Source organism: Panthera tigris, chromosome B1, assembly GCF_018350195.1.
Source record: "Panthera tigris isolate Pti1 chromosome B1, P.tigris_Pti1_mat1.1, whole genome shotgun sequence".
Lineage (NCBI taxonomy): Eukaryota > Metazoa > Chordata > Mammalia > Carnivora > Felidae > Panthera > Panthera tigris.
In genome coordinates this window covers 137636838-137650352 of record NC_056663.1, presented here as the reverse complement: position 1 = coordinate 137650352, position 13515 = coordinate 137636838, and the positions used below count along the sequence as shown (strand labels likewise).

The following is a 13515-nucleotide window of genomic DNA, read 5'->3' as shown; positions in this document are numbered from 1 at the left end:
AGAGTTTTCCACATCCTTAAAGAGAACCATTCAAATTGCCATCTCTGAAGAAAGGGAGCTACAACATGTCACCAGGACATTCTCATTGATCCCATAGCTTTTCCATTGAATGTCATCAACTCTGAAGCCTTTTAGGACTCTGACAGCAGGTTAGAAATCTTGGAGGCCAACTTACCTTTTTGCAGTCAGATAAGGACTTTTCGCTGGCCAATGTGCTGAAAATGGAGGTCTACAAAACAGGAAAGCGGGTGACACATTAGAATCATCAAAGTGTAATGATATTGACCCTGCCCTGTTCATTTGCAATCCATAGTGGGCACCACTTCTTATGACCCCATTGATTTCTCTGGATTTTAAAAACTGCCTGCCCTTCACTGTTCCCACTGCCACCTTACCCAAGTTGGAACATCGATTATGGGCCAACAACAATAGGGTGAGATAAGACTCTTATATACCTTTATTTCACAAACAAGGTAGCTGCAGCACAATTTGGTTAATTGTCAAAAATCACATACCTTGGAAAAAGGTGAGGAATCAAAGCCAAGAAGTCTGACTCTAGAACCCACCTTGGTACTCTATCTTAAAGATGTGCAAAATGTCAAATGCCCAATCTTTCAGATGAAACCTATTATGAGCCTGAGTGATGAAGTGGAGCTTCTCCCCATTGAAGAGATTTGTGAATCTGAACAGCAGTACCAGGTCTTGCCATCACATCTCTACTTTCTTTAGCACATTTGTTCTCCCCGTGATTTACTTTCTAGCTATATGTTTTTATTTTCCTGGCCTCATGAGCCACTAAAAAAGCACTTTAGCATGCAAGGCCAATTGGGATTTATATGCAAGCTTGCTCCTTTTGGACTGTTTTGTGAAGAGTTAAAAGATTTTGTGGTCAACCACATAAATGGTACAGAAATATTTTTCAGTAAACCTTTCTACTTTTTCTTTAATTACAAAACATATATTCATAATGAGTCCATCTCCTTTCAAACCTAGTCTCTTGAGGTACTCAATAATAAAAATTGTGAACACAAAATCCTTACACACTTTCCCCATTTATCCAAATACATATTACATTATATGTAATTACATGAATTACATATTAATTATCTGTATGTTACATACACACGTACAGAAATTTCTTTCTTTCTTGAGATATCATCCTACTTAAGAACACAGTATCAGTAGGGCACCTGCGTGGCTCAGTCAGTTGAATGGCTGACTCTTGATTTCAGCTCAGGTCATGATCCCAGGGTCATGGGATTAAGCCCCATTTGGGCTCCACGCTGAGTATGAAGCCTGCTTAAGATTCTCTCTCTCCCTCTGCCCCTCTCCCACTCACACTCTCTCCCCCTCTATAAATAAATGAATGAATGAATGGATATAGTATCAGCACCTTTCCAGGTCAGTTCATATAGATTGGCTCATTCTTCTCAATAGCCTCATCATATTCCATAATAGAGATATGCCATATTTATGTATACTTTCCTTTCTGGATGGATATTTGGTAATTTCCAGGTTTTGGACCTTTTGTTGTTGCTTTTTGCTTATTTTTGTTTGCTGTTACAAACTATGTTACAGTAAACATTCATATAGATATAATATGAATGTATATACATATGTATACACACATATACACATTTATGCCGACAATTTTATCTTGGTTGGAGAGTCAAAGAAAAAAGAAATGTAAAACAAATAAAGACTTTGGTATGGCTTACAGATCTAATATACATAAACTTTCTCACATTCTTTCCTTGCATAACATAAAAATATCTCCCACCTCACCTATGATTTTGCTTTGTTTTGGGACAAGCCCTAAAGATAATTAAGATCTGAGCCAGCATATATTCTAGCCCAAAATAATATGCAGCATTAAAAGATCAAAAACACAGATGTGGATACCTATACAAAAAAGCATCTTTAATGAAAAAAATAAGTTCAAGGTTTAGATTGGTATGATCTTGATACATGGTTTGCTGGCAGTTTTTGTGTTTTTGCTTTGTTTGGGAGGGAAGGTATAAAAGTTATCTAGAAAGTTTGAGTTAAAAGTGGAAAAAGAAAAGAAAGGAAGAATGTTAGTGGTAAAAGAAAAGAAGAAAAGCAAATTTCAAAAAAGAAGGGCAAGATGAAAAGTTTATAAAAACAGACACAACAGAATTATCAAGAAAATGAAAAAAAAATAATGGCTCCCCTAAAAGAAACAGCCATCTTTGCTCAAAGAGAATAAGATCATGTGACTCATTCTTCTTACCATAATTAAACCCACTGACCTAATTACAACCCTGACAAATAGCAGCCCATGTTGACAGGACTGGATATACTATGGAAGTTCCATGCCATCTTGTCCTTTGCTGCTGAAAGGTGTATTTTAGTTTCTTTTGTTTCAGTATTCTTTTTTGGATGGAAAGATTCTTGCTTGTCATTCAAAGATTGAGCCAGTAAAGAGACAGAGAGAAAAGCCAAAGAAACAGCTCTCAACATGCTACACTGAACCACCCCACCTGTAATCTTCCCATCAAATGTTTTCCTAATGATCCTCCTTCATCTTTATGTACTTGTATACATAAGCACCACGTTATGAAAGAGGGCCCAATATTTACTCTCAAATGCCTGGTCCAGGAAGGTAAAGACCCAACAAGACTTGGTCATTGCTATAGCCCAATCACTAGCCCAGTGCCTGGCACAAAAAAAGGTATCCAATAATATGCACTGAATGGATGCAAAAAAAACCAAAAAACAAAAAACAAAAAACTGCAGTCCCTATCCCAAAACACTATTTTGGAAGCACAGTGCTGGAAAAGCAGCCTCACATATAAAAACATTACAAAGTGAAGCCGAGGGAGAAAGGAGAAAAAGAGATAAAAGACTCCCAGATAGTAGTAAAATACATTTTCTATTTTGTATATTTCTATCGTCTATTATCCACTTGGCTTGGCTATTGATTTTTCTATGAACATTTTGGGCTGGATAATTCTTTGTTGTGAAGGTGGGGGCATGCTGTGCTAGGCAGCATCCCTGGCCTCTACCCACCAGATTTCAGCAGCACATCCCCTCAACCTCAGTCGTGACAACCAAAACATGTATCCAGACATTTCCAGGTGTCCCCTGGGGGAGAGGGGTAAGAAACTCACCCCCAGTTGAGAAGCAGTGGTCTAAACTCAAAGGGAGCTAGTCATTGAAATGACCCTGATTCCCTGGCTGGGGTAACTTATTTTTTTCCAGGAAACAGTCTAATGGTCAAAATCTGGAGAACCCAAATTCTAGCTTCCATGTGGAGGCAACTTGAGACACTCTAATTGCATTTTTAAGTAAGTTTAAGATATACCAGTGGGGAAAATAAATTAAAGAACATGTCTAAGAACTCAGACATTAGTATGCTAGCCCCAGGGGAAATGATCTTTGAAATTAAACAATGCCATTCAACCTTCGAGAATAGACTCAGGTGACCTGGGAAACATGTTTGGAGGAGAAATGAGAGTCAGAGATGGGTGAAATTGGCTTCACTAAAAAAAAAAAAAAAAAAAAAAATACAAATAGCTCTACATTTATAGAAATGCTACATTTATAGAAAGGAACCACTTGAACTAAAGGACAAATGTACAGTGAAATCTCAGTACCTGGAATGAGTGTGGAAGAGGTAGGGCATGGGTCAATGAGAGTCTGTATCCTTAATTTGGCCATTTTCTAAGGGGATTTTACTTACACGCTCGGTTGGTCTCATTTTGTTCCCCTCGAAAGACTTGAACTGGCATTCCAGTTTCCTAATTACAGCTATTGTAAATGACTTTGGGTGGGCTTTCTAAACCTTCCAATAACATGTTCACTTTAATTACTGGAAATGAAAGGCTCAAAACATGGTGACTTACCCACACTGTGACCTTCTTGACTATTGCATCAATATTTTTGTACTAAAGAGGAAACCGCTAATGAGTCTCCTCCACCAAAGTGTGCATGATGCTGCGTTTGTCACAGGAGCACAAGCACAATGGTACACAATGACTTTTTAGAGCACTGGCTTCTAACCCTGTTGGCAAGGTGACCAGCATGGGGTGAACAGTATTATACATAGAAGTTGTAGCAATTCGCCAAATGAATCTAGAAAGATGAGGCCCTACTTGTTATCCATTTATATACTGATACCTGAAATCTCACTTATTAGAGCTCTGTTTTTCCAATCAGGCTTTGAATCATCATAGACAAACTCTCAAGGGATGCTAGGGTGTAAGTGTCAATGCAAAGGGGCAAATTAAAAATTTCATGTATTATAATTGTTTGTCTGTTATACCTTAGAGGGAATGAGTTCACCAGATTCTTTCCTATGAGCAGATTTTTGATGATAGGTTTTTTTTAATTTTCCTATAAATTTCAAAAGCAGATTTTGATAGGAGAGAAATGAAGACTTACATAATGAGGACACTGGACACTCACGGCATTGGGAAAAGATATAAAAAACATAGGTCACATCAGGCTCTCTAAAAAGCAGGCTGTGAGATGGAGATTAGCACACAGGAGGTTTACTTAAGAGGATGCTCTCGGGAACTCCACTTGTGGAAGGAAAGGGAAGGGTGCGGGGCCAAGCAGAGGAGGGAGTCAGGCCCCGGTACAAACTCAACGAAGGTCTCAGCCCACCAAACGGGGAGCCCTGAACTGCGGTAGACTGGTCCCCATCTTGGGAGGAGCTAAGAGCTGCCCTGGAAAGGAGGCATGACCCTGGACAAGATGACTATTTTTAGCCAAGGGCAATTTCCTGAGAGGGCCGACAGCTGACAGTAGTCAGCCAGCTGCTCCCCTAGCAACCGGGACATCTGTGCAGAGCCCTGTGGTGTCCACTATAATATACTTTACTTTGATACACTTTGCCAAGGGCAGATACTGGTTGTGACTGACTTATTCTAGTTGAACATGACCCCTTATTAGGACTTAGAAGTTTGCTGGCCTTTTATGATAGAATCACTAGACAGATAAACCAATGGGCCATTGCTCAGGAATCTAGGCATTTATTCTAGTGTCCCTCCTTAAAAGACCTCCTTGTGAGCTTAAGATGGATGGCTGACCATAAGGTCTTGAATTCTTCATTTTGAAATGAGGAAACCCATATTCATGTCCTTTTAGGTCATGGGAACCCTGGCTAATTTAAAGAAAATGGGCCTGATTTCATTAGGCACATCATTTAGAAATCGATGAATATACTGCCTACTTCTTCCCTCCATCCTCTGAGGAAAGAACATTTGACTGAATAACATGGTCAGTTCTTGATTACCTAACAGAGGTAGAGAGAGTTTTACAGGTGATCCACAAAAGCATAACACAACATTTTATAAAATGGTCAATTTAGAAGACTGAGGTGGCTAAACACATCTTCCTTAAATTAACATTAACAACCATTTATAGAAATATTCCAAATGGGCAGAAAGGCAAAAGCAACGCAGAAGGAAGAGTGACTTGTGATGAAAAACTGGCCCTCGTAAGGCCTTGGTCCAAGAACCCAAACGGAGAATCAGCGATTGATGGCTCATCCAGTCCAGCCTACAAAAACACGCGGGAAGGGCAGCTGTTCACCCCATTCTCACTGATGGGAGTCTCCAGTTTGCAAAATGAGCACTGAAAAGAGACTCCATATGTTCTACACTCTTTTTTAAGAGAGAGTTTACCTCTGAGAGTTATTACAACGTTGTCTCAGTCCCACTAAAGTAGGTTTAGAAAAAACAAACAAACAGATACACTGTAACTCTACCGAGCTGATTTCTGCCATGTAATGTCTGTAACTAAGATTTATATTTTAAAAACAGCAAACATATGATGCTTACTTGATTAAACTGGCACAAAGCCAGGTGCAAGAGAATGGCTTAAGCATTGGATTATAAAAGTTAAGGAACTCAGAAACCGAATCTCTGAGATAGATGGTAATGTTACAAAATTTTATTCCAAGTGCCAGTTGTTCCTGTGTGTGTGTGTACGTGTGTTTCCCACTCAGCCAGGCACTACAAAACAGGCCAGCTAGTTTTGATAAATGGTCAAAAACAGTTGAAAGCTAAGCACCATTTAAAGGAATGACGCCTGCGTAAAGCATCTCCATTTGAAACCTGCCATTTGTACCACACAGGCACACTGGATGACTTCTTACTCAGTGATAGATGTCAGGACTAGACCTACTCATATTGCTAACAAGTTGGAAGTCATTTACACGTGAATTGATGGGTCCCCAAAGTACACACTACTTGGATGCTTTCTTAGACATTACAGTCGGCCAATTTTAGGATTTCTAGACAAAGCATAAATTTCCATTTGGCCTTCATGCTTTAGTAAACTAGTATTGATACATGTACGCTGAAAATAGTGGCATGCCCCCAGGCAAAGTGTGGCATTCATATTTTTAAGTGCATAATTATAAAACACGACCAGCTGAAGGAAAAAAATTATACCCCTGAATAAATGATAAAATTACAGTGTTTTCTTGTAGTCCATGAATACTGAAAATTTCAATTAACCAAGTGAAAAGCCATTGAATGTGCCAGCAGGATTTATATCCCAGACTAATGACCATCATCTGCATCCTATTTAGCTAATGAAGGTTTGGAACACTTGTGGATAATTAAGGGAAAGCTGATGGGAGGAAATTCGAACCATGGAAAGATCAAATCTATTTATGTCTGCATTTAAAACTAAACATATCTAATAGTTCACTCAATCAAGGCATAATGTCTGTTCATTTGGGATAAGATAGATGCTCTTAAGTTAAATAGGCAGGTTAGCTCCAAAACACAAAATTCATTCCTCATTCATTCATTCAATACTTATTAAACACCTTCCATGTACCTCTGCCCTTGTGGATCAACACAATAGCACCGTGATTTCCCTAATGTTTTCCCCACCACCTTCCCCTCCTCCAGCTTAATTAAGTTTATAGCTCTGTTTTTCACTTCACCCAAGTAACTACCGACCACCTGTCATGACCGCCACGCTATAGCTGCAATCCAGGGACATGATGGGAAAATACAGGGTGTACAATAGGGCACTTGGCTTTTTCTGAGACCTGGCAGAGCATCTCAGGGGTAGGGCTCAGACTCATTAATAGGTGAGTGTTCATGTGAGGAAGACTAAAGACTGTTTGAGGGACGACAACACTTGATATTCAGAGGTAGCCAAAACAGGAATCAAGCTCAGTGCAGCTTTATTGAATCTCACTGAATAGTTTACAGCCCTCTCATTCAACTGTTACTATGCCACCTTAAATCCCTCACTGGGTCCCCGTCATAATCTGACAAGTTTGTGTTTAACAAAGGTAATGCTTCCAGAACCTCCAATCCTAGGATCTCTGTCAATGCTGAAAATGGGACACCCAGTAGGCATGTTGCAGGAAGTCAACTAATGGTGGTAACTCAATCTTAGGTGCACACATTTGTATTTTTCAGATCCCTCCCATGTCTGAGAGGAAAGCCATATTAAGAAAAAAATCAGCAAATTCAGAACCTACACATACCCAATTGGGCATAACTTATCTAAGTCCGTGGGTCTCAAGTGTTAGTGGCATGAGAATCACCCAGAGGTCTTGTTAAACAGGTTGCACCTCCCAGAGGTTCTGATGTGGAAGGTATGGGAAAGGGCCCAAGAATTTGCATTTCTAACACATTCTCAGGTTAGATTGATGCTCCTGGTCTGGGAACCATTCCTTGAGAATCAGTGGTCTCAGCTATACCCACAGCAAGTTAGCAACAATGATAACTATGCCTTTTTTGACTTCACAAAAAGGAAAAAGTGTCTTTGAATTTCCATAAGTATAATTTTAATTAGTGGCAATACCAATGCCTTCTGACATTTACATAAAAATTCCAATCTCTAAAGCACCTTGACACACATCGTTTCACTTCAACTTCCAAACAACACTATAAAGTAGTGTTATTAATCTCATTGTGAGACACCAAGAAACAGAAAGGTTAAGTGACTTGCCCGGGTGTTCTTAACTAGTAAGTAGTCAAATCGAGATTCAGGTCACTGACCTTCAGAAGTATTTCTAGGGTAGAACTGTGCTATGAGAATCGTACTCTGTAACCTTCAGAGTACAATAAGAAATTCATTTAAAAACTAACAAAGTGAGGTTGCTCCAGTCCGACAATACCAATATCAAAGGTTCTTTACTGATAAACACTAATTTCTTCTTACTCAGCATCATTTATAAAAGCTAATGACCCTTTGCATTCATAGTGAATTATATACGAGATTTTTTTAAGCTCCCTTAAAAGGGCTAGGTGGAACATAAACTGAGAAATGTATATATAAAGTCCAAAAATAAAGTTAAGGTTGACAGCAACTGTGAACTCTAGGAACTCTAGGAACTCTAGGAAGAGAATACCGTTGGGAGAAGAGGTATTACATTTTTAGTACCAGCTCCCCCCCTTCCTGCAGGGAGCGGACCTTCGATATTTCCACCAGGTTAGTATCTTTGAGGTAGATAACCAGTAGGAAGCTCTGAATATACAGCAAGCAGAAGGAATTCCATGGCTTACAAATAACATAGAGGTAAAATGATGGCACCCGAGGCTGTTGTCCACAAATAGCCCCCACTAGAATCACCATGAAGAGGCCAGACTCCCTTGGCTGCACCCTCATACCCCTGACCCTGGCCAGGAAGATCCTGTGAGACCAACAAGATGGTATGCTCTGGGGCAAAGGGAGGAGAAGCTGTCAGAACACATTTCATGCACTTCATGACAGTATTTGAACATAGCCAATTAGTGCCAGGAGGAGAGAGCAGAACAACAAAGAGCCTCAATGAAGACACAACAAAATACAACATATTGGGGCAAATGACACCCACTGAGTGATGTCGAGCTTCATTTCTCAAGGCTGCAGACCAAATCTCTCTAAAGCCATCAACTTAATATAACAAGGCCAAATGACCCTACTCAGGGTCATTCCATTGTTCTTCCTGGAGCAGAATATCCTAATCGGACCTGATACCTGCTGAAAGGAAGAAAGATAGAAGGAACTGAAGCAAATGAGAGGAGCAGAATATTTCAGTACATTTTGATTTTAAAAGAACAGTAAGGGAAGTCTACATTAAAATTCTATGTCTATTAGCATCTATAATTTTTGAGTCAGTAAGCTGTGATACTTTAAATACTTTAAATCAATTATTTAAATTTAAATACTTTAAATCAATTATTTTGAAATATTATTACTCAATATTGGGGAATTTAGATGCTTAAGATCCCTCCAAATCTTGACTGTAATATCTACTGTCCCTTATACAAACCCCTTGATAGAAGTTGACCCACACTGCTTATCAGAGGCCAACTCTTCATCAAGTTTGTACCCTATGCTTTAGCATAGTGATGGGTGTAAGGATGAGGACACAGTAGGGACATCATAAACGTTTGCTGAATGTATAGTGACTGAGGTAAGGGAGGCAAGAGGGAGGAAAAGGAAGAAGCAGGGAAGGAGGAACAAAGGGATTGAGGTAGGGAAAGAAGAAGACTAATGCTAATGTGGGGACAATCCATTATAGTGAAAAAAGTGTTATCAGTTGAATTGTGTCCCCCAAAAAGAGATGCTAATGTCCTAACCCCTGGGATCTATGAATGTGAATTTATTTGGAAATAGGGTCTTTACAGACGATCCAGTTAAGATAAAGCCATTAGGGTGAGTCCTAATCCAATATTACTGCTATCCTTATAGAAAGGGGAAAATTTGGACACGGACACAGACACACACAGAAGGATGATGAAGTGAAGACAGCCATGTGATGATGGAGGCAGAGACTGGATGGATGCAGATGCAAACAAAGGCACACCAAGGATTCGTGGCCACCACCGGAAGGCAGGGAGAGGCAAGGAAGGATTCTACCTAGTCTCAGAGAGATCATGGTCCTGCTGCCACCTTGATTTTGAACTTCTAGCCTCCAGAACTGTGAGACAATGAAATTCTGTTGTTTTAAGCCACCCAGTTTATGCTTTTTATGGTAACCCTAGCAATCTAATACCATAATATGTACCGGGATCTCTATTCACTAATCATCTATCACCATGGTTGACAAGCCTTTCCTATAGAAGGACAGATAGTAAATATTTTAGACTTTGTGAGCCATAAGGTCTCTGTCACAACTCGGCATGAAAAAGTCATAGACAATATATAAATCAATAAGTGTGGCTGTATTCCAACACAACTTTATTTTACAGACACTGAAATTTGAATTACATGTAATTTTCATATGTCAGAAAATATTATTCTTCTTTTACTTTTTTTCCCAACTATTTAAAAACGTGAAAACCACTTTTAGCTTGCAGGCTGTACAAAAACAGGCAGTGGGCCAGATTCATCCCCTAAGCTATAGTTTGTCTGCCTCTGGGTATGGACCTAGGAATCAAAAACACCTGACTTTAGTCCTGATTCCACTAATTACTATTTTCATAACTGTGATTAAATCATGGGCTCCCATCTTCAAGAGAACATAATAGACTTTTTCCTACCCACATAGAAGGTTATTATGCAGATGAAATGAAAACCATATACTTTAAAATACTTTGTACACATAACGGCATTGATACGTGGATAGATTTATTCTGTCTTACTCTTCAGAAATAAATATTAACACTAAGCTCAGGGTGATGATCAACTGACTGAGTCATGGGACAAGGGCAGGGTGGAAACAGACATAAGCCCCTTCAATCACCCACATCTTCAGATGTATCAGGGAAGTGGACAAGGAGACACATACCACACACAAAGCTATGAGCAAATGGACTTTCTGAGGTAAACAGCAAGTCCAAGGCAAATGTTCAACATCTCTGGTCATATTTGGCCCTGGGTTACTGCTGAATCAAGAATTTCTTCTTCTAGGGAATGTTCTGGACTAGAACGTTCTGACGCTAGGAGGCTGTGCTGTAACTCAGTTCCCTAGATCATCATTCTAAACATTCATCATCCACTAAAGCTGCTCTAGCCATCTTGAGCCCATTTCTATAGTGCCAACAGCTGACAAGCCATAAATATTACCCTGCATGCAGAATCGTCTTCACACTCACCACCATAAGGAATTGGAACATTGCCACTGTGCTCTGCAGGGACTGGACTTGAGCTGACAGCTCCAGATTTCCAGATCTGCCACTAGGTAAAGCCAAAGAGAGCACCAAGGAACAAAGAAATTCACAGAAGGAAATACCATTTTGCTCACGCTGCATAGGTCTGTGGACTTCCCTGGAACTGTTATGCCCTTGAGGAGCTGGGAGTGTATCCTTCCAAATTACTAGCATAATTCACCATGGTCATGAATCTTTAGAAAGTCGGGATCTTTACTCCAAATTAATTATTCCAATTATCCTTCATCTCTAAGACTGCATTTCCTTAATGTAGAGAGAAGTGTTGTCACTAAACTTATTCTCATTTCCTGCCTACTCATACTCATGTTTGAAGTAAACAGAAGAGAATCCACATCTTCAGCCAACTACTGGCTGCTACCAATATCTATACTCTCATCCTCCCTGTTGCATTCCTCCTCATTCCCACCTCGCCCTGGCACATCACCACTTGCCTTCCCAAGAACAGAGAAGAAAGTCACTGTTGTTATGTATCTCTTAGCAACCTGACACCTTTTTCTAAAAGACACTCACATAAAAGCATGGCTAGGCCTAAAGTGTGCTTCCGAGGAGGCAGGGCAACTTAATGGAAAGGGAATGGGCCAAAATCCCAGCTCTGCCCCGTTGTTATGTGGACTGGGGTTCATCACTTAAATTCTCTGAGCTTCAATTCCTTATCTGTAAAATCAGAACAAGACCATTTACCTTAGACTATTTTGCAAGAATTTACGAGGATGTGTGCTCAATAAAAAGTAACTATCTTTGGGGCGCCTGGGTGGCTCAGTCGGTTGAACGTCTGACTTTGGCTCAGCTCATGATCTCGCAGTTCGTGAATTCGAGCCCCATGTCAGGCTCTGTGCTGACAGCTTGGAGCCTGGAGCTTCTTCAGATTCTTTCTCTCTCTCTCTGCCCTTCCCCCACTTGCAATCTGTGTCTATCTCTCTCAAAAATAAACATTTTTTTAAAAAAGTAACTATTACTATTATTTCTGGGAACTCTAGACTTCTTCTCCAGCTCTGTCTCCAGCCACACTTACTCTACGGACTTCGCCAATACCCACGGGCTATATCTGTGCCACTAAGCCCATTATGGTGAATGGGGAGGCAAGGAAAAAGTTACAAATTTACTTGAAGCCTGGGCTCAAGAAGAGCAAGTAGCTGGGAGCAGGGAGGAGGGATTGGCCTCCTTTGAATGATCTTCAAGTTATTATAAACTGGAAAATCTTCATGCTCTTGGCTAAACTACATGGATAATGACTTATGGTATGAAGTATATTCATCTCAAGCTTAGTTGTAGGTGCTTAATGATATGAGTCCTTCCTTCAAACTTCACAGGAAAGATGGGGTTGAAACTGGTACCAGCCTTGAACAATGACGTTGCAGGTGCTTAACTCTTGGAGGGGATCTGACTAATGAAGTGGTGGGAATATCTTCTATCATAAGGCTTTAACACAATGTCTTTCTCTTTTTCATAGTATTTTGTTTACTAAGATATAACTAAATATATCTTTAGGAAAAAACAAAGAAAAGAAAGTCAAGGATGTTAATTTGTAATCCAAGCTGATAAAATACTAACATGTAAACTTAGAGGGTGGGGTAGGAGGGGAGGGAGAAGGTCAAGAAAGAAAGACATTTTCATAATTACTGATGATTACAAATCATTTAAATGGACACACAACAAGCATGGAGGTTGCAAGGCCCAATGTGATGGTTCCTGTTTAAAAGCCTGATGCTGTCATTAATAAATGAATGGTGATGGGGCGCCTGGGTGGCTCAGTCGGTTGAGTGTCTGACTTCGGTTCAGGTCACAATCTCGCGGTCTGTGAGTTCGAGCCCCGCGTCAGTCTCTGTGCTGACAGCTCAGAGCCTGGAGCCTGCTTCAGATTCTGTGTCTCCCTCTCTCTCTGCCCCTGCCCCGCTCATGCTCTGTCTCTCTCACTCTCAAGAATGAATAAATGTTAAAAAAAAAAAATTTAAATGAATGGTGACGCACCATATTATCTCAGACACTGTAAGTGACAGTTTGACAACAACAACAAAAAAACAATGGCTCCACAACTTTACTGTGCACCAGAAACAAAAATAAAAGATCTAGCTTGCCATAAGCACATTTCATAATTAGACCACTGCCAGACGCAGCCCTTGTCCTCATTGTAAATTGCTACATCTTCATTTCTTCAGAGAATTTGAGTTGCACCTGCACAAGTTCCCCCAACGTGAAAGGCTAATAAGAGATGATTAAAGTGTTCCCTAGGGCTTGAGGAAATCCCATGCTTTTTTTTTTTTTTTTTTTCATTTATTTCCAACTGCCCTGGGCCCATTTATTCAACAAACATTACAGAGCACTTATGTTGCAAGCATTAGGCTGGGTTCTGCTGGGAGGATATTGATGAATGAGATGTGACATGTGCCTTGGGAGACGACAAGCAAATCTGTGAAGCTTC

General features: G+C 40.0%; 1 protein-coding gene across 6 annotated transcripts in view; it reads right to left on the bottom strand.

The window, feature by feature from the left end:
* RASGEF1B (RasGEF domain family member 1B) overlaps positions 1 to 13515 on the bottom strand; it is a 648732-nt gene that overhangs the window by 363535 nt on the left and 271682 nt on the right. For all 6 annotated transcript variants that reach the window (XM_042984295.1, XM_042984299.1, XM_042984294.1 and 3 more), the window contains one exon: positions 176 to 229. In XM_042984295.1, coding sequence (XP_042840229.1) covers positions 176 to 229 — 54 coding nt within the window. The remainder of the gene's footprint in view (positions 1 to 175; positions 230 to 13515) is intronic.